The 25192-nt window shown below is 37.3% G+C and overlaps 1 protein-coding gene across 2 annotated transcripts in view; it reads left to right on the top strand.

Moving 5' to 3' along the window:
* The window catches only part of LOC150091211 (hemocytin-like), a 1750539-nt gene that overhangs the window by 128284 nt on the left and 1597063 nt on the right, over positions 1-25192 (top strand). For both annotated transcript variants that reach the window (XM_090374755.1, XM_090374750.1), the window contains one exon: positions 9456-9580. In XM_090374755.1, coding sequence (XP_090230881.1) covers positions 9456-9580 — 125 coding nt within the window. The remainder of the gene's footprint in view (positions 1-9455; positions 9581-25192) is intronic.

Raw genomic sequence — 25192 nt, 5'->3', positions numbered from 1 at the left:
AAGTATCCCATGCATTTTTCTTCTCTGCCATATGCCTCATTAGTTCATCTGACATCCATTTTGGCCTAAACCTTGAACAATATTTCTTAGTTGGTATGTAAAGCCTAGTAGCTTCCAAGATAAGTTCTTTGAATGCTTCCCATTTTGAATTTGCTGTTGGTAACATCATCAGTTGGTCCCACTGTATAGAATTTAAATACTGTCTCAGTCCATCGTAGTCGCCTTTACGGAAGCAATAACCCTTCCCTTCACCCCTAATGATAGTTACCTCTTTGAGTAAATCCCACTTCAGCACACTGTGATCACTGCCACCTAGTGGTTCATTTATCTGCAGATTCTTAATGCATGAAGAATCACTGCTGATAATCAAATCAAGAGTATTACTCCCTCTAGTTGCCCCCCGAACATGCTGATGTAGAAAACAATCATCCAATAAATCCACAAAAGCCCTGCTAGTGTGTGAGTATCCAGCCCCCAAATTCCAGTCAATATCTGGGAAATTAAAATCTCCCATTATAAGACACTCTGATTTACTGGCCCACTCTATTTCCCTGTACAGTTCCTTATTATACTCATCAGAGTCATTAAGCCTATAGCACACTCCTACTCTCAATTTTGATCTCCCAATGTTTATGTCACACCAAACTGACTCCACACTGCACTGTCCAGCGATGTCGACTGGCTTCACTTCCTTGGTTTTTATGTGTTTCTTAACTAATAGCATAACACCTCCCCCCTTCCTATCCTGTCTATCCTTTCTGTAGACGTTGTACTCCCCAAATTGCAGTTCCGCATCCCTTATATCTGTGTGACACCACGTCTCTGATATCCCAACAATATCTGCCTTCGATGTTTTGAGCAATACCTCAAATTCATCAAATTTATTTACTAAACTCCTAGCATTGGTGTACACGCAAGTATACCTGCACCTGTTTCTATTCTTAGCTACCCTAACACAACCCATGTGTTTACTTGTACCACAATGGCTCCCAGCAGTCTCTGAAATACCATGCACCTTGTTTTTCAGGCTTCTGCTCATTCTAATAGAAGCAGTGCAAGAATCTCTTTCACCTCTGCCAGTGGCTACTGTCAATCTATTGGTCTTTGTCTCCCCCCAAGCTAGCAGTTTTCCGACCCACCTAACACTGCCTCGATAGCATCAGCAAATATTCTTGCACCCTTTCTATTTAAGTGTATCCCATCCCTGTAGAAGCAATCTCTCCTGTTAACAAGTACAGTCCAGGCTGAAAAAAATTCTACCCCAATGCTAATGACTCTTGATTATACTCATCACTAATTCTCATACCATTCAAATAATTCAGTTAGTTTATTGAGTGCTTGAGACCTAATTACCAGAGCCAAACTTACACTTTTAGATGCCTAAGGTGCAAAATCACATTATAGTTTTGGATATTTTAGATTAAAAAAATCAATATAAGAAAAGCTTTTTAATATCATAATTGATAACACAAAATAATACACATATACTTAAGGCAGGTAATATATTCACAAAAGTAAAAAATCACAGATAATGGAAATAATCAATAACTTAAATAACTGAATGTTATTTAATAGTAATTATATAACATTCAAATCACAATGGCAAATATGCCGTGAGTCACTGATGCACTTAAAACCCAAAAAATTACCAACTACTATGAACAGTGTCACCTTGCGTGGTGCAGTAGTTCTTAGAGCAGTGGAAATTGGTTTTGTGGAGTAACAAATCGTGCTACACCTATCTGATCAGAGGGTTGAGTAAGTGAGGGTTGTAAGTTGTAGGGTGCTTGGAGAACATTTGCTGCCAGAGTGCATTGTACCAACAATGAAGTTCAGAGGAGGTGGGGTTATGGTGTAGGACTTTTTCTCATGGTGTGGCCTGGGGCCTTCGATGGTTGTGTGGAGAACTACTAATGCTAATGCCTACCTTACCATTTTGGACAATTCTCTGCTTTCTGTGATGTAGCAGTTCTTTGGTACACCTACGTTTGTTTCAACAGGACAATGCTTCATGTCATACTGCTAGTGCTGTTCATGTACATTCAAAGTCCATGGACTTTGAATGAGTTCGAATGGCTGGCTTGGAGTCCTAATTTGAACCCTATGGGATGAATTGGAATGTTGGGTGAGAGCCAGAGCAGTACACCCCACATTTATGTGATTAATGTGTTCTAATCAATAAATAAAGTGGATTCCATTGTTTACATAAATAATTTTTTGCTTAGAAAAATCTTCGAGAATTAACTACCTCAAGTGCAACCCTACTCAGGTTTGGCATTAGCAGTAGGCAAAATAGGAGATTTTCCAGTATGCTGAAGAAAGGGGAAAAAATGCTCACTAGGAAATGGAAGATTTTCTGGTGTGCATTTTTTCCCTAAGGAAACCCTCGATAAATTTTGCAGGGGAAGAGGCTTTCATTGTTTTTTTATACCCAGGTTAGCTGAAAGGGACTCAGTGTGACTGACTTGAATGTTTGAGAAATCATATAATTGGGATCCATAGCCAAGAAACATCTAAGCATCAATGCAGATTAAACAATCACAGTGGTAAGGGAATAGAATTAGATGAAATACAGAACATTATGATTAATTTCTGAAGGACTTTAAGAATCTGTCAGTGCTATTTTGCACTTGCTACTCATGACAAGCAGTAACAAATTGGGCAGTCCATATCGTTGATGAGACAAATGTATTATGGCTAGGTGCAGATTTATGCACAGGTGTATAAGATGTTAGCTGTGTCCCCCATAGGAAACTGTGTGCAGGGGTTTCCTTAGTAAGATGCCTGTGGGGAAGGGAGCACCCTTGACCGTATTCTTCTGGTCCCTGACTGCCAATCTGTCCCTGATTATGGCTTTTTTAAACATGGCTGAATTACTGAAGGTATAGGGCTCTATCAAGGATTTTCCCAGGGTTTGTATTATGAAGTAAATTACACTTCAGAATTGGTTGACCCACTAATCTCAGAAAAAAAAAGTTTTTTTAAAAATAAATGTTATGTTAGGTCAGGTATGTGATTTTTATGAGCTGTGAAGTGCATTGATAGAATTTTAAGGACTAGCAGATCAACCAACATGTTAATGACATAAGCTTCATGACAAACAGGGGCTCATATCTGGTGAGTGTGGGTTTGGCACACCGAGGGTTCTGAGCTGGATATCATCATTCTTCTCTTTCTTGGTGATTCCCTTCTACTTCTGACTCTCTCTGTCTCTCTCTCTCTCAGGGTAACTCAGAAATTTTTTTTTAGCTGGTGCAGCATAAGCCTCAGGCTTCCTTGCACTATATGGCTAGTAATAATATCAAATAATATCAAATAATATCAATTCACAAAGGAGGTTAGGCAGGCAAAGGCAGATTACAAGAAATCATGGTGTCTTGTCAGTGATATACAGGAATTTTTCTACCTGGGATAAGAAGTGATTATCCCCTTGTATAAGGCAATGGTCAGGCCACACCTTGAGTACTGTATACAGGTCTGGAGGCCTCCTTTTAAGAAGGATGTCTAGCTGTTGGAATGAGTACAGAGGAGGGCAACAAGATTAGTGAATGGAACAAAGGGCTGCTCTTATAAAGAAAGGCTTAAGTTTTGCAAATTACAGTGTCTGGAGACTAGGCACCTGCCAGATGATCTGATTGAGGTGTATAAAGCCTTGAATGGTTTGAGCATGCTCATTGCTAATGGGATTCTTCTTCCTCTTGCTCATGCAGGGAAGAACTTTGATATTATATACTTGGATCTTAGAAAGGCTTTTGATACTGTTGCGCATGGAAGACTGCTGCACAAATTGGAGCAGTGTGGCATTGGAGGCAAATTTCTGCTATGCAATTTGCCTCCAGTGCCCCACTGCTCCAATAAAGGGGTGGTTGAGGGGGAGAAGACAGAGAGTGGTAATCAATGGACACTGCTCATCGTGGACTAATGTTATTAGTGGAGTCCCTCAGGGTTCAGTATTGGGTCCATTATTGTTTTCTGTATTTATAAATGATATTGATGATGGTATATCAAGCTTAATGTCCAAGTTTGCAGATGGTACAAAGATTGGCAGGGTTGCCAAGGACACTACTGGCACTATGCTGCTGCAACAGGATCTGGAAAGGTTGAGCAGATGGGCTGAGAGGTGGCAAATGAAGTTTAACTTTGACAAATGTAAAGTACTACATATGGGAAACAGCAACTCCAGAGCAACGTTTCAACTCTGTGGTACTACACTGACAGTGGTGGAGAATGAAAAGGACCTGTTGGTGGTTGTGCAGGCGGATATGAAGTTCTCTGAGCAGTGCAGATGGGCTGCAAGAGTAGCTCATGGTGTCTTGTCAATGATATACAGGAAGGGGATGAATCAGATTGGTCCACTGGATATCAGTGGTTCAACTGTTGATGATCTTGCTCAAGTAGCTAACAAACTATATGAGTATTTTACATCTACATTCACACATGAGGAGTTGTTCAGGGAGGGGAATGCCAGAGGTGAATTAAACTCTGCCAGTGAGCTAAATGATTTTGTAATAACTGAGAGCAAAGTGGAGGAGAAATTGTTGAAGATAAACATAAGAAAGGCACCTGGGTTGGATGAGATCTATCCAGTAATATTAAAGGATGCAGCAAAGGAAGTAAGCAAACCCTTAGCCATAATGATGAGAGCTTCCTTGGACTCATGGGAGGTACCCATGGACTGGAGAAGTGCAAATGTGACCCCAATTCACAAAGGATGACACAAGGGTGACACAAGTAATTACAGACCTGTTAGTTTAACTTCTGTTCCAGGGAAATTAATGGTGGCACTGCTTAAAGAAGCACTGCAGGATCATCTAAATAAGACTTCAGCTATAACTCGCACACATCCTGGTTTTGTTAAGGGGAAGTCTTGTCTGACCAATATGATTGGATACTATGATGTGGTCACAAAGGAACTGGATGCAAAGAATGACTTTGATATCATATATTTAGATCTTAGAAAGACTTTTGATACTGTTGCTCATGAAAGGCTGTTGCACAAATTGGAGCAGTATGGCATTGGATGCAAATTGCTGCTATGGATAAAGGGATGGTTAAGTGGGAGAAGACAGAGAGTGGTAATCAATGGACACTGCTCTTTGTGGACTAATGTTATTAGTGGAGCCCCTTAGCATTCAATGTTGGGTCCATTGTTGTTTTCTGTATTTATTAATGATATTGATGATGGTATATCAGGCTTAATGTTCAAGTTTGCAGACAATATGAAGGTTGGCGGGGTTGTTAATGACATTAATGACAGTACGCTGCTGCAACAGGATCTAGAAAAGTTGAGTAGATGGGCTGAGAGGTGGCAACTGAAGTTGATCATTGAAAAATGTAAAGCACTGCATATGGGAAGCAGTAACCGCAGAGTAACATATCAACTGTGTGGTACTACACTGACAGTGGTAGAGAAAATTAAAAGGACCTGGGAGTAATTGTGCACCCAGATATGAAGTTTTCTGAGCAGGGCAGATGATCTGCAAGAGTAGCTGATGGTTTCGTCAATGATATACAGGAATGTTTTTATCAGGGATAAGGAGGCAATGGTCAGGCCACACCTTGAGTACTGTATACAGGTCTGGAGGCCTCATTTTAGGAAGAATGTATTGCTGTTGGAGTGAGTGCAGAGAAGGGCAACAAGAAGGGCTGTTACAAAGAAAGTCTTAAGTTTTGCAAATTACAGAGTCTGGAGAATAGGCACCTGCGAGGTGATCTGATTGAGGTATATAAAGCCTTCAATGGTTTGAGCATTCTCAATGCTGATGGGATTCTTCCTCTTACTCAGAATAATCACCTGAGAGGGCATAAATTCAAATTGCAGAAAGACAGTTGTAGGATAGATGTGCGGAAGTTTGCCTTTAGCCAGCATGTGGTTGATTGCTGGAACAAACTTCCATCTGTCGTTGTAGAAGTTGATAGCATAAATAGATTCAAGGCAGAACTGGACAAACATTTGGAGCGAGTGGTTTTTGCGAAATTAGAAGATTATTATTTTATTTTATTTTATTTATTTTTTTTGGCTGATGCTATATAAGTTTTCTCTCTTGCATCATGTGCCTTTTCTAATGCTAATGCTAAAGTTGAGGCACAATGATGAGGAAAAGTTTCAAGTTAAGGTTGAATTTGAAAGTGTCTACAGTTCTGCCTAGGGATGATAGAAGGGAGTATATGATGAGCACCTTATCAATCAGATTGGCCCAGGAGAGATTGTACAAAACTCATGGAGTAGAATTTTTCTCTGAATAATGTTTGCTTATTAATAGGAGAGACTGCTTCTGCAGGTATGGGATACACTTAAATAGAAAGGGTGCAAGAATATTTATTGATGCTCTCAGGAGAGTGTTAGGCAGATTGGACAACTACTATCTTTGGCTGATGCACAGACTAATAGATTAACAATAGCTGTGGGCACAAGTGAAAGTGATTCTGCTACTGTTTTGATTCAAAAGTGTAGCAGCCTGGAAAGCAGTGTCCTTCTTGATATCTCAAGGCCCGCTGTGAATCATCATGGAACTCGTAAATTAAATGTACTGTGTTAGGGTAATTAAGAATAAGAACAGGTTCTTGTATGGTTGCATGTATACCAATGCTAGTAGCATAGTAAATAAATTTGACAAATTTGAAGTGCTGATCAAGTCATTAAATGGAGACATTGTGGGGATATTAGAGATGTGGTGTCACTCGCCTATAGGGGAGGCAGAATTTGAATATGGGGAGTAAATGTGTACAAAAAGAACAGACAGGATAGGATAGGAGGGAGGGGTTATGTTATTAGTTAAGAAACACAAAACCTAAAGCAGTGCATCCATTGGACATGACTGGTCAGTGCAATAATGGGTCAGTTTGGTGTGACATAAGAAATTGGGAAAGCAAAAGTGAGAGTGGGAGTGTGTTATAGGCGTAATGACTTTGATGAGTATAATGAACAGCTGAATAGAGAAATAGAGTGGAACAATAAATCATATTATCCTACAATGGGTAATTTTAACTTTCCGGATAGTAACTGGAACTTTTGTTTGGCCACTCACACTAGCAAGAATTTTGTGAATTTATTGCATGACTGTTTTCTGCAGAGGCATGTTACAGAGGCAGCAAGAGAGAGCGATACATTTGATCTGATTATCAGCACTGATTCTTTGTGCATTAAGAATCTACAGATAGAATAACCACTAGATGGCAGTGATCACATTGTGTTGATTTGGGATTTACTTAAAGATGTGACTATCATCAAGGATAAAGAAAAGGGTTTTTACTTTTGTAAATCAGGCTAGAGTGGTCCCATACAGTTTTTAAATTCTATACAATAGGACCAACTAATGATATTACCAACAACAACTTTTAAATGGGAAGCATTCAGAGAAATAGTCATAAAAGCTACTAGCCTTTTCATGCCATTTAAGAAATACAGTTAAGACCTAGACTTAAATGGAAGTCAGATGAATTAATGAGACTCAAGGTAGAGAATAAAAATGCATAGGATGCATAAAAATTATTAGGTGATACAGAAGTCCATGTTAGACATACACTAGTCTGCAATCAGGTCACAGAGGATGTTAGCAAGCTAAGGTAGATTATGAGAAATCTATGGCAAAGGACGCAAAGAAAAATAGCAAAGACTTCTTTTGTTATGGAAACATTGGAAGAAAGTGAATGAAACACATTGGTCTACTTCATATCAATGGTTCAGCTATTGATGATCCTGCACAAGTTGCTGACAAGCTGAATAATTATTTTGCATCTACACTAACACCTGAGCAATTCTTTAGAGAGTGGATGCCAGAAGTTTATCAAACTCTAGTACCCCCAATTCACAAGGGGATTTAAAGAGTGACATGAATAACTACAGACTGGTTAGCTTAACTTCTTTTCCATGTAAAATAATGAAGTCACTGGTTAAAGAAGTAATGCAGACCATCCAGACATGAGTGTGGTTATATTTCAGTCACAGAATGGGTCTGTCAAGTGGCAGTCTTGTTTGATCAATTTGATTGGATACTATGAATCAATGACCGAGGAACTGAATGCAAAATAAAATTTTGATATCATATATTTGGATTTCACGAAAGTTATGATAGTGTTGCACCTAAAAATCTGTTGTACAAATTGGAGCAAGTGTGGAATTTAGAGTAGGTTACTGCTATAGATAAAGGGATTGTTGAGTGGGAGAAGACAGAGAGTTGTTATTAATGGGCACTGCTCTTCTTTGACTAAAGTTATCAGGGGAGTTCCCCAGGGTTTGGTGCTGGCCCATTTTTATTTTCTGTTTTTATTAATGATATTGACAGAGGTATATCAGGTGTAATCTCTAAGTTTTCAGATGATAGCAATACCATCAGTAATGATGGTATTGCTACTGCAATAAGGTCTATAAAATTTAGGCAGTTGAGCTGAGAAATGGCATTTGAAAATTAATATTGACAAATGCTAAATATTGTATGGGTAACAGTAATCCCAGATTAGCATATCAACTGTGTAGTACAACACTCGGTGTAGTGGAAAATGAAAAAGACCTGTTGTAATTGTGCAGTCAGATATGAAGTAATCTGAGCAGTGTAGACAGGCTTGCAGGACAGCACATGGGGGTGTTGTCAGTGATATACAGGAATTTTGCTAGCAGAAATAAGAAGGTGATTATTTCATTTGGCTCAGGCCAAGCTACGCCTTGAGTATTACATACAGGTCTTGAGGCCTTATTTTAGAAACAATTTAGAGCTTCTGGAGTGGATACAGAGAAGGGCAATGAGATTGGTGAGGGGAACAAAGGGTTTCTCTTACCAAGAAAGGCTTTAGTTCTGCAAATTGCAGCATATGGAGACTAGGCACATGTGAGGCAATCTCATTGAGGTGTTTAAGGCTTTGAATGGATTGAGCAAGCTCAATGCTGATGAGATTCTTCCTCTCGCTCAGACCATGTATATGATGGGGGTGTAAATTCAAATTGGAGGAAGGATAGTTGCAGAAGAGATGTGTGGAAATTTGCCTTTAGCCTGCACATGGTTGATTGCTGGCTAAAGGCAAACTTCCATCTGATGTTGTGTAATTGGATAGCCTGAATGAATTCAAGGAAGAACTAGACAAAACTGTTGGTGTGGATGGAAGGTGAAATCGGAAGGTCTTTTTGTTTTGGCTGATGCTGTATAAGATTGCTTTCTTGCATTATTTGCCTCTTATAATTCCAGTATTACTAATACTGAAAAATGATGGCTGAAATTTAAAGTTGAGCAATAAAGACAAAATGCAGAGATTCCCAAAAATAAGCTGCTTTTATCTGGTTACTCCTTTTTTTTAATCCCAGTAAATGATGATTATTTGATTCTAGTTGTATTTGTATTTTATTTGTAATTTTTTATTTGTGAAAAGTGAATTTCCAATTTTTGTTTTGTTTCTTAGATTTTAATCAGCAGTGTAATGATGAAAGCCATCCTATAACCTTTGAATATTATATATTTTTACAGATATATTTGTAAAGCTAAGTGCCATGATGAATTCCAGTTTCCAAATGGTGACAAAAGGTTACGTCATACATGTTTACTTACTGAAGGAATATGGCATCCAGATTTTCATTTTCCTAGTTGCACCCGTAAGTAATTAACAAATAATTTTTGACTGTACACGTATATAATGACACACTGTTCATCTATTTGTCATTGTTGACTCATAGGAATTTTATGGAACATAGGTAAATTTTGGATGTTGAAAGTTTAGCTTATTATTTTAAGTGTTGTGTGACATAGCAATATTGCTGTATATTGCAGGATGCCATCTTATTGCTTGCTTATTGAAATAGTATAGTGGCTGTTAAATCATTCATCATGATTGACTGTCCAGTTGCACTGTATATAAACATAAATTCTTTAATTCTGCCAAAAATTGACATCAAATATTTTGTTAGCTTAAAAAATAGTATGCTATTATTGATTAAAATTTTTAAGCATCCATTACGTACTGTATACTGGATCTGCATAGACTTTCTGACAGAATTATAATCTTACCTGATTTAGTCTTTAGCTCTACTTCAAATTTTTATGTACCTAACTGGCATGTTTTTTATAATAACAAAAATAAAAAGATTGTACAACTGGTGTATTTTGATCTTGTTTATTTTTAGTATGGTGGTAGATGCCAACATTTGCTTTAAAAATATGCTGTACTTATAAGATAAAATAATTTTTTCACAGAAACCATGGTTGAATTTGTGTGACAATTTGACAGGTGCAGTATGCATAGATTAATGACACAATGGCCAAGGTATGTGCAACATTAGTCTATGTATATGCAACATGCCTGGATTAGTCACACAACAGCTAAGGTATGTGCAACATTTAGTAGCATTAGTAGCATTAGTAGAGGCATTTGATGCAAGAAAGCAAGCTTATGCAGCATCAGCCAAAAAAAAACAAAAAAAAACCCACTTCCACTTCACCCCTCTGTTCGTTCAAAATAACTGTCCAGCTGAGCCTTAAACTTATTTAGGCTATCAACCTCAACGACAAGGGATGGAAGTCTGTTCCACCAACCAACCACCCGCTGGCTAAAGGCAAATTTCCGCACGTCTATCCTACATCTGTATTTCCTCAATTTGAATTTATGCCCTCTCAGGTGATTATTCTGAGCTAGAGGAAGAATCCCATCAGCATTGAGCATGCTCAAACCATTCAAGGCTTTATACACCTCTATCAGATCACCTCGCTGGTGCCTAGTCTCCAGACACTGTAATTTGCAAAACTTAAGCCTTTCTTCGTAAGAGCACCCCTTTGTTCCATTCACTAATCTTGTTGCCCTTCTCTGTACTCGTTCCAGCAGCTCTACATCCTTCTTGAAATGAGGCCTCCAGACCTGTATACAGTACTCTAGGTGTGGCCTGACGATTGCCTTATACAAGGGAATAATCACCTCCTTATCCCTGCTGGAAAAATTCCTGTATATCATTGACAATACTCCATGAGCTACTCTTGCAGCCCGTCTGCACTGCTCAGAGAACTTCATATCTGCCTGCACAACCACCCCCAAGTCCCTTTCATTCTCTACCACTGTCAGTGTAGTACCACAGAGTTGATACGTTGCTCTGGGGTTGCTGTTTCCCATGTGTAGTACTTTACATTTTTCAATGTTAAACTTCATTTGCCACCTCTCAGCCCATCTGCTCAACCTTTCCAGATCCTGTTGCAGCAGCATAGTGTCAGTAGTGTCCTTGACAACCCTGCCAACCTTTGTATCGTCTGCAAACTTGGACATTAAGCTTGATATACCATCATCAATATCATTTATAAATACAGAAAACAATAATGGACCCAACACTGAGCCCCGAGGGACTCCACTAATAACATTAGTCCACGATGAGCAGTGTCCATTGATTACCACTCTCTGTCTTCTCCCCCTCAACCACCCCTTTATCCATAGCAGCAATTTGCCTCCAATGTCACACTGCTCCAATTTGTGTAGCAGTCTTCCATGTGCAACAGTATCAAAAGCCTTTCTAAGATCAAAGTATATAAATCAAAGCTATTCCCTGCATCCAGTTCTTTTGTGACTGCATCATAGTATCCAATCAAGTTGGTCAGGCAAGACTTCCCCTTAACAAAACCATGCTGTGTCCAAGCTATAACTGAAGTCTTGTCTAAATGATCCTGTAGTGCCTCCATTAATTTAACCAGTGCCTCCATTAATTTTACTGGAACAGAAGTTAAGCTCACAGGTCTATAATTACTTGTGTCAGCCTTTGATCCTCCTTTGTGAATTGGGGTCACATTTGCACATTTCCAGTCTATGGGTACCTCCCCTGAGTCCAAGGAAGCTCTCATAATTATGGCTAAGGGTTTGCTTACTTCCTTTGCTGCCTCCTTTAATATAACTGGATAGATCCCATCCACCCCGGGTGCCTTTCTTGTGTTTATCTTCAACAATTTCTCCCCCCTTTACTCTCAGTTATTAAAAGATTCTCTAGGTTACTGCCAGAGTTGAATACACCTCTGGCATTCCCCTCACTGAATAACTCCTCATGTGTGAATGTCGATGCAAAATATTCATTTAGTTTGTTAGCTACCTGAGCCGGATCATCAACAGTTGACCCATCAATATCAAGTGGACCAATCTGATTCATCCCCTTCCTTCTAGAGTTTACATAAGTAAAGAACTCTTTGCTGTTTTTTTTTGCATCCCTTGCCAAAGATTTCTCGTAATCTGCCTTCGCCTGCCTAACCTCCTTTGTAACTTGGTTGCATATCAACTTTTATCTATCATAGGCTTCTGTGTCATGTGTTAATTTGTAAGAATCCCATGCATTTTTCTTCTCTGCCATATGCCTAATTAGTTCATCTGACATCCATTTTGGCCTAAACCTTGAACAATATTTCTTAGTTGGTATGTAAAGCCTAGTAGCTTCCAAGATAAGTTCTTTGAATGCTTCCCATTTTGAATTTGCTGTTGGTAACATCATCAGTTGGTCCCACTGTATAGAATTTAAATACTGTCTCAGTCCATTGTAGTCGCCTTTACGGAAGCAATAACCCTTCCGTTTACCCCTAATGGTAGTTACCTCTTTGAGTAAATCCCACTTCAGCACACTGTGATCACTGCCACCTAGTGGTTCATTTATCTGCAGATTCCTAATGCATGAAGAATCACTATTACTAGAGGGAGTAATAGTTGCCTCCCGAACATGCTGATGTAGAAAACAATCATCCAATAAATCCACAAAAGCCCTGCTAGTGTGTGAGTGACCAGCCCCCAAATTCCAGTCAATATCTGGGAAATTAAAATCTCCCATTATAAGACACTCTGATTTACTGGCCCACTCTATTTCCCTGTACAGTTCCTTATTATACTCATCAGAGTCATTAGGCCTATAGCACACTCCTACTCTCAATTTTGATCTCCCAATGTTTATGTCACACCAAACTGACTCCACACTGCACTGTCCAGCGATGTCAACTGGCTTCACTTCCTTGGTTTTTATGTGTTTCTTAACTAATAGCATAACCCCTCCCCCCTTCCTATCCTGTCTATCCTTTCTGTAGAATTGCAGTTCTGCAAATTGCAGTTCTGCATCCCTTATATCTGTGTGACACCACGTCTCTGATATCCCAACAATATCTGCCTTCGATGTTTTGAGCAATACCTCAAATTCATCAAATTTATTTACTAAACTCCTAGCATTGTTGTACACGCAAGTATACCTGCACCTGTTTCTATTCTTAGCTACCCTAACACAACCCATGTGTTTACTTGTACCGCAATGGCTCCCAGCAGTCTCTGAAATACCATGCATCTTGTTTTTCAGGCTTCTGCTCATTCTAATAGAAGCAGTGCAAGAATCTCTTTCACCTCTGCCAGTGGCTACTGTCAATCTATTGGTCTTTGTCTCCCCCCAAGCTAGCAGTTTTCTGACAACATTAGCCATAAGTTATGTATGTGCAACATTAGTATGTTGCACATGCCTAATGTCAACTTTGGGAAAAGGATCACTCCCTGAGCTCAACCTCACACAATCAGATTTATCCTATTATGTAGTGGAAATAGGGGTGCTGACTTAGTTACTGACATACAAAGTGGCTACTTAAAAGTATATTTTATCAATGCAGTTTTTGATTTTTAATTTTTTTTTCTGGTCAAATACAAGTGGGTGAAGCTGATATTGTTTACAAATGTGACATTATCATCATCATCATCTTTCACACTACATCTTAGCTGTTATTCATTTCTTAGACCCAAAGGTCCTAACATGCCTTATTCCTCCTTTTTCTTTATTATTAGTTAATATTGATCATTTAGCTCCATGCTGTTTATTGCCTGATAAATCAAGCTTTATGGAATAGGTTAGCATCCCTGCCCTGGGGAGGTTGATCACCACTATCTAGATTTTTCTACAATACAAACAAAAATATAATGCAACTGCAAACTATTACATTACTCCAAGAAAACTCTAATCAAGCTTAAAACACATAAAATTTAAGTCTGTATTCTGTATCCATAATCAACTATTTATATTCTATACATCTCTGTTTACATTATTTACATATCTGTTTACATTATTTACAACGCATATGTATACATATGTAAATAGTGTGATGTAAATAATGTAAACAGAGATGTATACAATATAAATAGTTGATTATGGATACAGAATACAGACTTTTAAATTTTATGTGTTTTAAGCTTGATTAGAGTTTTCTTGGAGTAATGTAATAGTTTGCGGTTGCATTATATTTTTGTCTTCCCTCAGCATGAATTGTTGAGGAGGCTTCCATCCTGCAGTGGGTTGATAATGGCTGCACTTTACCTTTTTTTTTACATACTTAAATAGTGTAAAATGTAAAAAAAAAGTAAAATGTGAATTGGGAAGAATGTTTTTTTTTTTTTTTTGGCTGATGTTGTGTAAGCTTTTTTTCTTGCATCATTTGCTACTACTAATACTAATACTTGTATGTATATATATATATATATATATATATATATATATATATATGTATATACACTATTTACATACAAAATAAACTATTTATAGTCATAAAATCCTCTCCTCTCATAAAAATAACATTCATAAACTCCAAGAATTTCATATAGATAGACTTGCTGCTGCTGTTGCTGCTGCTCCTGCTGAAAAGCTCACATTACTCTCAATTACCGAGATACCCTAATAGTAGCTCCCTGAAATCTTTGTAATACTCATAATGCATGAAGATATGCTAGCTATCCTCAATTTGCCAATGGATACAAACCACAATTTGGGTTATACATATAGTCTTGCCTTAAAACCATTCCCAGTTACTAATTTAGTGCTGTTAAACTCTAATACTGGACACTTTCTAATCTCTGTTAACTTTGCAACATCAGGGATAAAGCCACAAGTAACTTTACCCAAATTGAACCCAAATAAAATAAATAATATAAGAGCAATAATAATAATAATGCAATACTTTATTTGATATCTGAAATTTATTACATTTCCAATAAATTTTAATTAAATAACAATAATAATAGTTATGTGTTTAGTTATTAAAGTGTTCTGTTTTTAAATCATCCTATATCTTAAGCTGCCTTATTTACAAAAAAAAATTATTTTAAGATTACCTGAAAACAACCTCATCTATCTATATGTATTATGTCCAGAAATTGGGTGCATTCTCTGGGTGGTGTGCCTGTTTTGTTGGATGAAAATCCCAACTTTCTGGGAGAAAAATCATGGAGTTGGTGAACCCATTGATCCAGTGCTAGATTCAGGCATTTTTGTTTGGAGGAGATATAAAAAAAAATACAATACGTTGGACTGCCTTGCCTCTATGACACTCATGGACTTGAGTGCTGACCCCTCCTTGGGCAGGATCTGCCTTATGATCTGTGTTTTCAATACGGGATTTCTGAAGCAACCCCTCCTAGGAGTAGGAATATAGCTGACCATGGTTCCCAAGGTGCAATTATCACTTCATAATAATAAGTGATAATTGCACCTTGCAGTAACTTGCTGATCCCATCTGGGGAGGGGGGATTTGGACACCACTGTCCATCTGCTACATCTATTTCTTAACTTCTTATGTTGTTGTTATTTGGTTTTTAGGAGCATTAGCAACTAAGGCCATATTGCTCCGGGATATGCGGTGGTCATTCCTTGACCTTTCCGCATACTCCGTATTTGGTGGTGACGGGCTCGAACCCCGGTCTAATCAAGAAGCATGTGCTACGCACTGCTGCTCCTTCCCACCTGGCTACGGAGGCGCCGTTAACTTCTTATATAATCCCCATCTATATATCTATCTCTGTTCCCTCCCCTAACCTACTCCCCACACTTCTCTCACTGTCCCCTTCCACAGTGGAGATGGGGAACCCCTGGTGCCGTTAGACAACTAACACACTGTCCCCTTCCACAGTTCTCATCTGGGTTTTCCCAGAATTCTCTGGAAACCTATTAAGAGCTCCCTGATAGCAGAACCTGGTGGCATGCCTCCATGCAGCTAAGGACAGGAGTTACAGGGCGATTGACAGGGTGTCTGTCGCCTCCACTAGTTGTGAAATGCCAGTTTCACAATACTCCAACCAAACACCTCACCACTACACAAACCTACACTACATTTAAATAGCCAGTGTATTGGCTTATGCCAAGAACAGATGGACTCAGCAGCATATGGGGGAAATCCTGGAGCCCACAACAAAGTACATAATGACATGCCCTTTCTGTGCTGCGTGTATTGGCTGTATAGCTATGTTAAAATGTGCTCTCAATTTTATTAAAATTTGGTGATTTAAAGCAGTGTTTCTGAACTGAAAACCAGTGATGGACCAGTAAAGGTTATAAACATTCCACTGAGGACCAGTAAAATTTAGCAAACTACATTCAAAATGAATAATTGTAAAATTGGAAAGTAAAAATGATTTAAGAAATTTTTAATATAATTGTTAATAAAATTGACAGAATTTAATGTCATTCAGGCACCTGCTGACAAATCATCTGACTTAAGAAGGACAAAAATGAAGATTAATTTATTGTGTTTTGTAAGGATTTTTATATCCCTTTTTTCTCTTTTATTTTGAAAGAATTGGTCTTTTTTTTTCTTTTCTTTTGAATTTTTTTATTTATTTATTTGTATTTGTATTGTATAATTGAAATTCGAGCATAAACTTCCTTAAGTATTTAATAATCCTGTCCCAAAAAATATTTTATTCAATTAAATTTCATTAATACATCTCATAGAAGGTTTTAATCATGTTAAAACTTTATTTCAAATGTTCTCTTGATAAATTCAAGGCAAGAAACAATTGGTTAAAACTGTTTCAAGAAAAAGTATGTAAGAAATCTCTTCAAATAAAAAAGGTTTTGATCATTCCTTTTTTTTATCAAACTTTTATATGCAAAGATACAGCAATATGTAAGAATAAAAGAGTTTAATAACATTAAATTTTTGAAAAAAAATCACAGTTTTTTCAGATAATCAGTGTGATTGCTGCTTGTCCTTGCTAATCAGTTTTCTATTCTTGGACTTTTTCTTTGTTTATCACTCATTTTTAAATAACCCTACTTATCAGTATTTGATTATCAATCATTTTCCACTTCTGCGTTTTGATGGGAAATTCCAAAACTGAAAAAAAAAAACAAGCCTCTCATTAAAATTTATTATAAGCAAAAATGAAATGATGTTTTATTTACTGTAAATAATTAATTAATATTTACAGTAAATATTAAATAATTAATATTTACAATAAATTAAATATTGGTAAGATCTTATTTCATAGGCAATTTTAATTTAAATCAACAGAATTCCACTGATGATGAAAATGTGTTTGAGCAATTTAGCAATTTAAAAAACGAAAAATACCTTGACAGCCATTGACTTCACATGCATAGGTTGTATGAATATCTAAAATTATCACACAATTGGGCCAATATTTATTTTACTTAATTTATAAACATAAGTATTTATAGAAAAACTTTAATCTGTAAGACATCACCTCAGTAATAAACAGGTATATAGTATACATTTTAAAGGTAAACTATTAGCTATATATTAACAAAATTGTAAGTACATATTTAAATACTACAGATGGTGGCCATTTCCCATGATATTTATCATAAAAATCACACTAAAGAAATCATTTTAAAATAAAAAGAATTGGTGTACATATCTATTTATTTTACATGGGGATGGTTATTTCTCATACCTAACATAAATATAATTTATCTAGAAATTTTTCAACTTCGATTATGTTTTTACAGTGTATGCTAGCAGGGGCATCAAACATAAAAATGAATTATTTTGAATTAATCTTTTATGTTGAATATACCGTCAAAATTAAATATTTTTTATATTTACTTATTCTGCTTCAAATTTCTCTGATTCCTCTTATTCTTCTGATGTAGGCAACAATTTGTATTTCATTCTGGTAGTTAAATATTGTCACAAAAAATTGAAAATAACAATATATAATTCTTGCCCACTTTTAGAAAAGATGTTTATGAAATATAATGTCTAATATTAGTTGTTTGAATAGATCACAATAAAACACTACTAATCTGCACCAATGATGAATATAAGAAAAAGTACAATGCAAAACTTTGCAGCGTCCTTTCTGTAACTAACAAGAAAGACTGGCAGAGGGTATGCAAAATAACTTTTCTATGACTAGGGATAAAATGTTATGGCCAAACCTCAGGAGAAAATGTCACCTTGGAAAAACCCCTTTTTTATTAGCATATCCAGTTAAATGGTGTAAACATCTGTCTTGTAAAATAGATATGTACTAATAAAATGTTTGTAAAAAATGTGTGTCATTTAAACATGTTTTCTTGTCCCCAAAAATACCAAGAAAAAAAATGGTTGTTTTACACTAGAGAGGGACAGACAGGGGGCAGAATTTTTATGACTGGGGCAGTTTTTTAGCAAGCATTCGCACTTGGGGGTGAGGGCACTCTGCAACTGCTGATGTCACACAGCAAGGAAAGGGTGAGGAAGCTACCTACATCAAAAAGGGGTTGGGATGGGATGGGTAAGAAAGGGATGGGGAAAACTATCTGAACACCATATGTTTACAAAAATTTGTCGAGGGGAAGGGTTGGGAGCTTGTGAAGGCTGTGGTCAAATGGCCGGAAAAGGGTGATGGACCTTTCATCACTCCACCCTGTGGAAAGCTTTTCTTAAACTTTCTACAGGGTTTTGTGGACTGGACTGTTAAGTTATAGGCAACGAATTGGCGATCGAGAAACACTGATTTAAAGTACAGGGTCATTGAAAAAGGTGTTTGTGATTTCCCTTTTAATTATCTTTGGAAATATTTGATCGATTGCTGTGATCATAGCAGCAAACAGTGTGGTAACTCACAAAGTTTTATTTGACACCTCAACAATGACCTTGTCTGCGCCATGAGTGGGCGCAGAATGACTCCTACGTGCACTACCTCAGTCATTGTCAGTAAGATGGCAACCTTGGAACAGAAAGTGCAGTGTATGTTGTGGTACGCTGAATTTAAATCTGTCATAACAGTGCAACGTCAATACCGACGTACTTACAGACAAGACTATAATATGTTGGTTTAATCAGTTTAAGGAAACTGGCAGTGCAGACATTAAGAAATCTCCAGGCTGACCACCAATGTTTGAAAAGAATGTAGAGTGCAGTGCTTGAGACAGTCTTACTTATGTAGTCCGAAGAAATCCATCACTCGTTGCAGCCTGGAGCTTGGCATTCCAAAGACCACCATTCAGAATGTGCTTCATAAACGACTGAGACTGCATGCATACAAGATTCATCTCAAACACGAAATCAAACCTGAAGACCATCCCAGATGTACTGAATTTGCTAGTGCCATGTTAAATGAGATTAACTATGATGAAAGTTATTTGCAATGCATTTTATTTAGTGATGAAACAATCTTCTACATTAATCATCACAGTTGTAGAATTTGGGGGTCAGAGCAACCAAATGAAGTTCACCAGTATGTATGTGATACTCCTAAAATAAACATGTGGTGTCAACTAATGCACGATCACTTGCTAGGCCCATTTATGTTTGCTGAAAGGACAATAACTGGCAATATTTATTTGGATATGCTTCAGCTTTATGTTTCCCCTCAAGTTGAAGACATAGAAAGAGAGAAAGGAGTTTCTGTGATTTTTCAGCAAGATGGCACACCACTTCATTTCAGCCCTGATGCGCAGAATGCCCTAAATGACAGGTTTGCTGATCATTAGATCGGAAGAGGTGGACCTGTGCCTTGGCCACCAAGAAGCCTTGACCTGACACCATTAGACTTTTTTTTGTGGGGCTACTTAAAGGGCCGACTGGGCTAGCCGGGTGGGTAAATTGCCTGCCTGGCAACGCAAAGGTCGCGGGTTCGATTATCAAAGTACTGCAAAAACCTTGGGAGGTGCATTATGGCCACAGAAGCCTATGCGCCAACAGCTACCAAAAAAAAAAAAAAAAAAAAAAAAAAACACCAAAAGAACATCGCCTAAGCAGAAAATATTCGTGATCTGCACCATTTAAGAGAGAGGATCACAGCTGCAATAGCAACTGTTACGCTGCACATGGACAGAGATCAACTACTGCTTGGATGTTTTCCGAGCAACAAATGATGCTCATATTGAAACATACTAAGGTATGAAGTAAAATTTGAGATATTCTTCTAGATAACAAATAAATCAATTGATTGATATAAGTATTTGTGTGTTATTTTATCATGAAATCACAGTCACCTTTTTCGATGACCCTATATAGTAAACAGGAAATTAATGTTACCATAAGGAAGAAGAGGTGAAGAGGATTCAGTACATATTTTATGTCTGTGTGGTAAATATTTAGGCTCTAAGATTAAGATTAAAAATTTGACAGTTAGCACATTCTAAGAGTACAGGAGACTATATGGCAGTTCATGCTATACAGGGGTGTAGTGAAGGGTATATGTAGGTATACACCATATACCCTCTGGATTTTTTTAGGTGAATAGCATATACCTTCTGGTTTTTGAAAGACTTGAAAAAACAAATATTATTAAAATATTTACTGAAAAATAAAAAAATCAATTTATTAGAATTTAATTCTTAGGCAATACTTATAGTTTTATGTGACTTCTATGCAACCAAGGCGAATTTAATCATTGTGATATGCACAGTATACTCTCTGCTTTTCGTAATATTCATAGAGTATACAGTACGTTCCGCTAATTTTACAACTACAGCCCTGATGCTATATAAAGGGGTTTCAAATTTGAAATATAGTAGCAAATAATTTATAAAGTTATTCTTTGGAGGCTGGGAGAATGAGCATGAAAATTTGATTTAGAAAAGGTTTAGGAGAATATAATTTTTGAAATATATTCAAAAATAATTAATTGAAGATAGCAGACATTAGTTAGACGATGAGGAAGGTGGAAGAAGGATAATAGTGCCATCTCATAAATAAATTCATTGAGTGAAATTAGAAAAATAAATAATGAAAAACTGGTGAATAATACATATACATCATACTAAGAAATAAAGAATGAACGATGAAATATGGGATGAAGTTCTATCAATTTTGAGAAATGCATAATTTTGTATCAGGAAATGGGTTAACCAAGTAGCAGCCATTTCGTTGAAGATAAGTTGAGATCTAGGAAGATATCTATTTAAATGCCAAGAAATTGATGGAATTTCAGAAATACTATACAGCTAGGTAGGGATGGTGGAGAGGGATATTTAATGTATAAAGAAATATTAATTAGGTGGAGAGAATATAAAATAGTTTTTCCCCATATGAAAATGCTACAGTGGCTATTTTGATGAATTGATGAAGAAGAAGCAGTGATGCCACCTAACAGTATAGATTTGAGAGTGAATATAATAATATTACTAGAGATATTTAAATTGGTGTGCCATCTGATTTTATATATAGAGTAAATCCCCGCGAATAGCGGGGGTTACGTTCCTGAGAAATGCCGCGAATACTGAGTTATGGCTGCCATAGTAATAAAGGGATTCTGTTCCAAAGTACGAAATATATAAGAAAAACTAGTCTAAAATTTTGTCTATGTGTGTATTATATGTACCTTCATAATAAGACTATGTACATAGACAGTACAATAAGACTATGTACATAGACAGAAATTTCAAACAAACCTTTCAAACCAGTGCCTTTGCTAGCTAAAAACCTTATCCCGCCAGTGCTATCACCAGTTTTGCTAAAGTGTTGATAAAGGAGTTTTGCCTTTTCACGAATGATGAGTGAACTCAACGGAATTTTCTTTTGAGTTCGGTCTTCTATCCACAGATTTAAACCTTTTTCCGTTTTTTCTAATTTAACATCACGAGTTACAGAGCAAATTTTTGAAGAAATTAGCGCGTTTTCACGGACACTACGGCAGATTTTTCTTCCGATTTCTTGATTGATCGTACCGTTGACTCATTGATTTTATAATAGATTTTCTCAATAACAGAAAGTGAGGAGACACTTTCACCATTAGAAATTTTATCTATTAACTCAATTTTATTCGCTAGTCATCACCTTCTTTGATCTTTTCACATTTCCCTTGTTATTCGTAGCCATATTTTTGTACGGGTTAGAAAGAACTTGTCTGCAATCAAGTCACTTTCTTCCATTAACACACTAGAAAAAGTCTATTTTACACTGCAAAACAGTAGATTTATCACTTTTGTAATTATATCAATTTATAAATTGATAAATTTATTCAATTTATAAGCATATAAATTAAAAGCAAACGACGAAACCTTCCATGACAAGCGCATAACACATACTGAACAAGGATTAGCGAGAAACATCCACGCTCGCGATTTTGTCACCCCTCTCTCCCCACCCACTGAGCGCTGTTGTGATGGGGAAAGATAATTTTAGCCGCGCCCATGTTTTTTTATGGCAGAAAATGTTCACGGCGCTTTAAGATTCACATTTTTTTAGGTTTCATTTTATATTAAATCAGCGACCACGAATACGCAAAACCGCAAATACAGATACCGCGAATAGCAGGGGTTTACTGTACTCATAACAAAAATATCAGGGATGCCACAACAGGGAATAATAAACAAAAACAGAATGGCAGATGATACTAATATAGGGAATGGGGAAAATATGAAAAAAAAAAAGGACATTATAAATGAAGAAACTGATGTAGAGACAAATAAGCTTAATTTAAATGAGCGAAAGAGAAAAAAAAAAAAAAAGGAGAAAATATGTACATTAAGTCAGGAGGACTTTGATAAAATGGTATTGAGTTACTTAGAGAGTATATTAGGAATGGATGAGGTGTTTCAACTTTTTTTTTTTTTTTTTTATGTGAACCCCAAACATGAGAGGTATTAGAACCTATAGTACTTAGTACCGTGCTTGTGTTGGAGGTTGAGAAGATGAAAGAAGATATTTGTTGACATTGAACTTGAACTTCTGTAGATTGTAATTTTCAGGAAATACGTATGAAGGAAGGTTGTTCCAGAAAACAGCAGTTGAATGAATAAATGAGGAAGATGAAAAGTTGGTTCTGTGGGTTTGAAGTTGGACAGTAAACGGATGTTGGCTGGTGGCGGCACGTGTTCGGACTGTTTTGAAAGAGAGAGCTTGAATTATAGAAGCCAATTCACAAGAACAGTGCCCATGGAAGTATCTGCAGAAGAGGCATGCAGCAGAAACAGTATGTCTATGAGAAAGCGAGTGGAGAGACTCTGTTAGAGATGAATCATTAATTAACCTAACTTTCCTCTTCTGAATGGAATCAAGAAGCCTGAGAGAGGTTTTGGGGGCATAACCCCAGATGTGGGAACAATATTCCACAGCAGGGTGGATTTGCGATTTACACAGAGTGAGCAGCTGTTTGGAAGAAAAGTAACGCCGAGAGCGAAAGAGAAAACCAAGTTTTTTAGATGCAGAGGAAGCAATATTTGTAATGTGCTTGTGTCAAGAGAGATTAGAAGTCAGGGTAATCCCCAAAAGAGATATATCATTTTGCCTAGAAATCAGAGTGTCCCTAAAGATAAGCATAGGAGAAGAAGAATCCTTTTTGTGAGATAGACTGAGTTTTAGAAGGGTTGAAATCAACTAAGTAGTCTTTGCCCCACTGGAGGAAAAGAGTGGGGGAAAGAACTGAACCTTGGGGGACACCGGAATTAGTGGAGAAGTTAGAAGACAGAGAGCCATCTACCATCACCCTCAGTGAGCGATCAGAGAGAAAACTGGATAGCCATTTACTAAAAACAGTTGGCAAACCATAAAATGGAAGCTTGTTTAGAAGACCTTTATGCCAAACATGATCAAAAGCCTTTGAGATGTCAAGAGCAACTACTTGTGTTTCACCGAACGTTTCCATTGAATTAGTCCATAAATGGGTAACATAAGCCAGAATAACACAAGTGCATCGACACTGACGGAATCCATACTGGCGATCGTTGATCAGACAGAAGGTTTCTAGGTAGTTTAAGAGTTGGCGGTTAATTGATTTCTCCATTACTTTAGGAAGAGTAGAAGTAATTGCAATGGGACGATAATTGGATGGGAGGGATTTGTCACCCTTTTTAGGAACTGGCTGGATACGAGAAAATTTCCACCAGAAGGAAAAACACCTTTGGAATAAGAAAATGAAAAAAGGCGGCAAAGAATAGGAGTAAGTTCAGGAACACAGGTTTTGAGAACAAGTGGAGAAATACCATCGGGACCTGGAGCTTTCTTAGCATCAAGATTCATCAAAATCCTTCTGATATCCTTTTGATGGAAGACCACAGGAGGCATTGAATGGAGCGTGTTGGGAATGGTGGGAGGTGTTTTACCAAGATCATTAATACATGAGCTGGAAGAAAAATGGGATGCTAGCAGGTCAGCTTTATCCTTGGCTGAAGTGACAACAGAACCATCTGGTTTTGACAGAGGTGGGAGCAGAGATGGGCAAAAGTTGCGGCCAATAGCTTTGGCAAGAGAACAGAATGTTCGGCTACCATTAGGGCAAGTTTTCTACTCTTAGTCTGTTAAAACTCTAGTTTGGACTGATTAATAACTGCGTTACAGTTGTTGCGAGCATTGGTGTAGGCAGAAAATGAAGCTGAAGAATTAGAAACAAGCCAATTACAATATGCAACATTCTTCTCTTGAACAGCCTTAGCACATTTATTGGAAAACCAAGGTTTAGATAAAGGACGAGATTTTAAAGTGGAGTGTGGGATAAAGGATTCTATTCCTGCAAGAATAATTTCACTGACACGATCTGAGCAAACGTTGACATCAGAAGTTTTGAAACAGTAATCTGACCAAGGAAAAGAAGAAAAGAAGTCTCGCAGGTCATCCCCTTTTGCATTCTTGTAATGCCAAACAACACGAGGTTGGGAATAGCCATGAGATAAAGGTTCCATTGGAGAAGAGACAATCACCAAGTTGTGATCTGAAGTGCCTAAAGGACCTCTCACTTCGACCGTGTACTTAGAAGGGTTGTTTGTGAGAAGAAGATCAAGCGTATTGGCTGTATGATTAGGATTGTCCGGTATTCGTATAGGTAAATGAACAATCTGTGCTAGGACATTAGTAATTGCAAAAGCCTCAGCATCTCGACCTGTTTGGTCGGTGTGACTAGAAAACGGAAACCAGTTGGAGTTGTGGAACATTAAAATCACCAAGGAAAATTACTTCACTGTTAGGAAAGTTGGACTGGAGAAAGTCAAGTTGCAAAGAGAGGAAGTCAAAGAGCTCCAAGTGATTAGTGGAGTTAGGGGAATGGTAAAGACAACAGATGAATTTGA

The sequence above is a fragment of the Mastigoproctus giganteus genome, chromosome 1 (genome assembly GCF_048544385.1).
Source record: "Mastigoproctus giganteus isolate SK-2022 chromosome 1, ASM4854438v1, whole genome shotgun sequence".
NCBI classification, from domain to species: domain Eukaryota; kingdom Metazoa; phylum Arthropoda; class Arachnida; order Uropygi; family Thelyphonidae; genus Mastigoproctus; species Mastigoproctus giganteus.
Note: the sequence above shows the minus strand (reverse complement) of the source record. Positions and strands in the feature narration are given on the sequence as shown.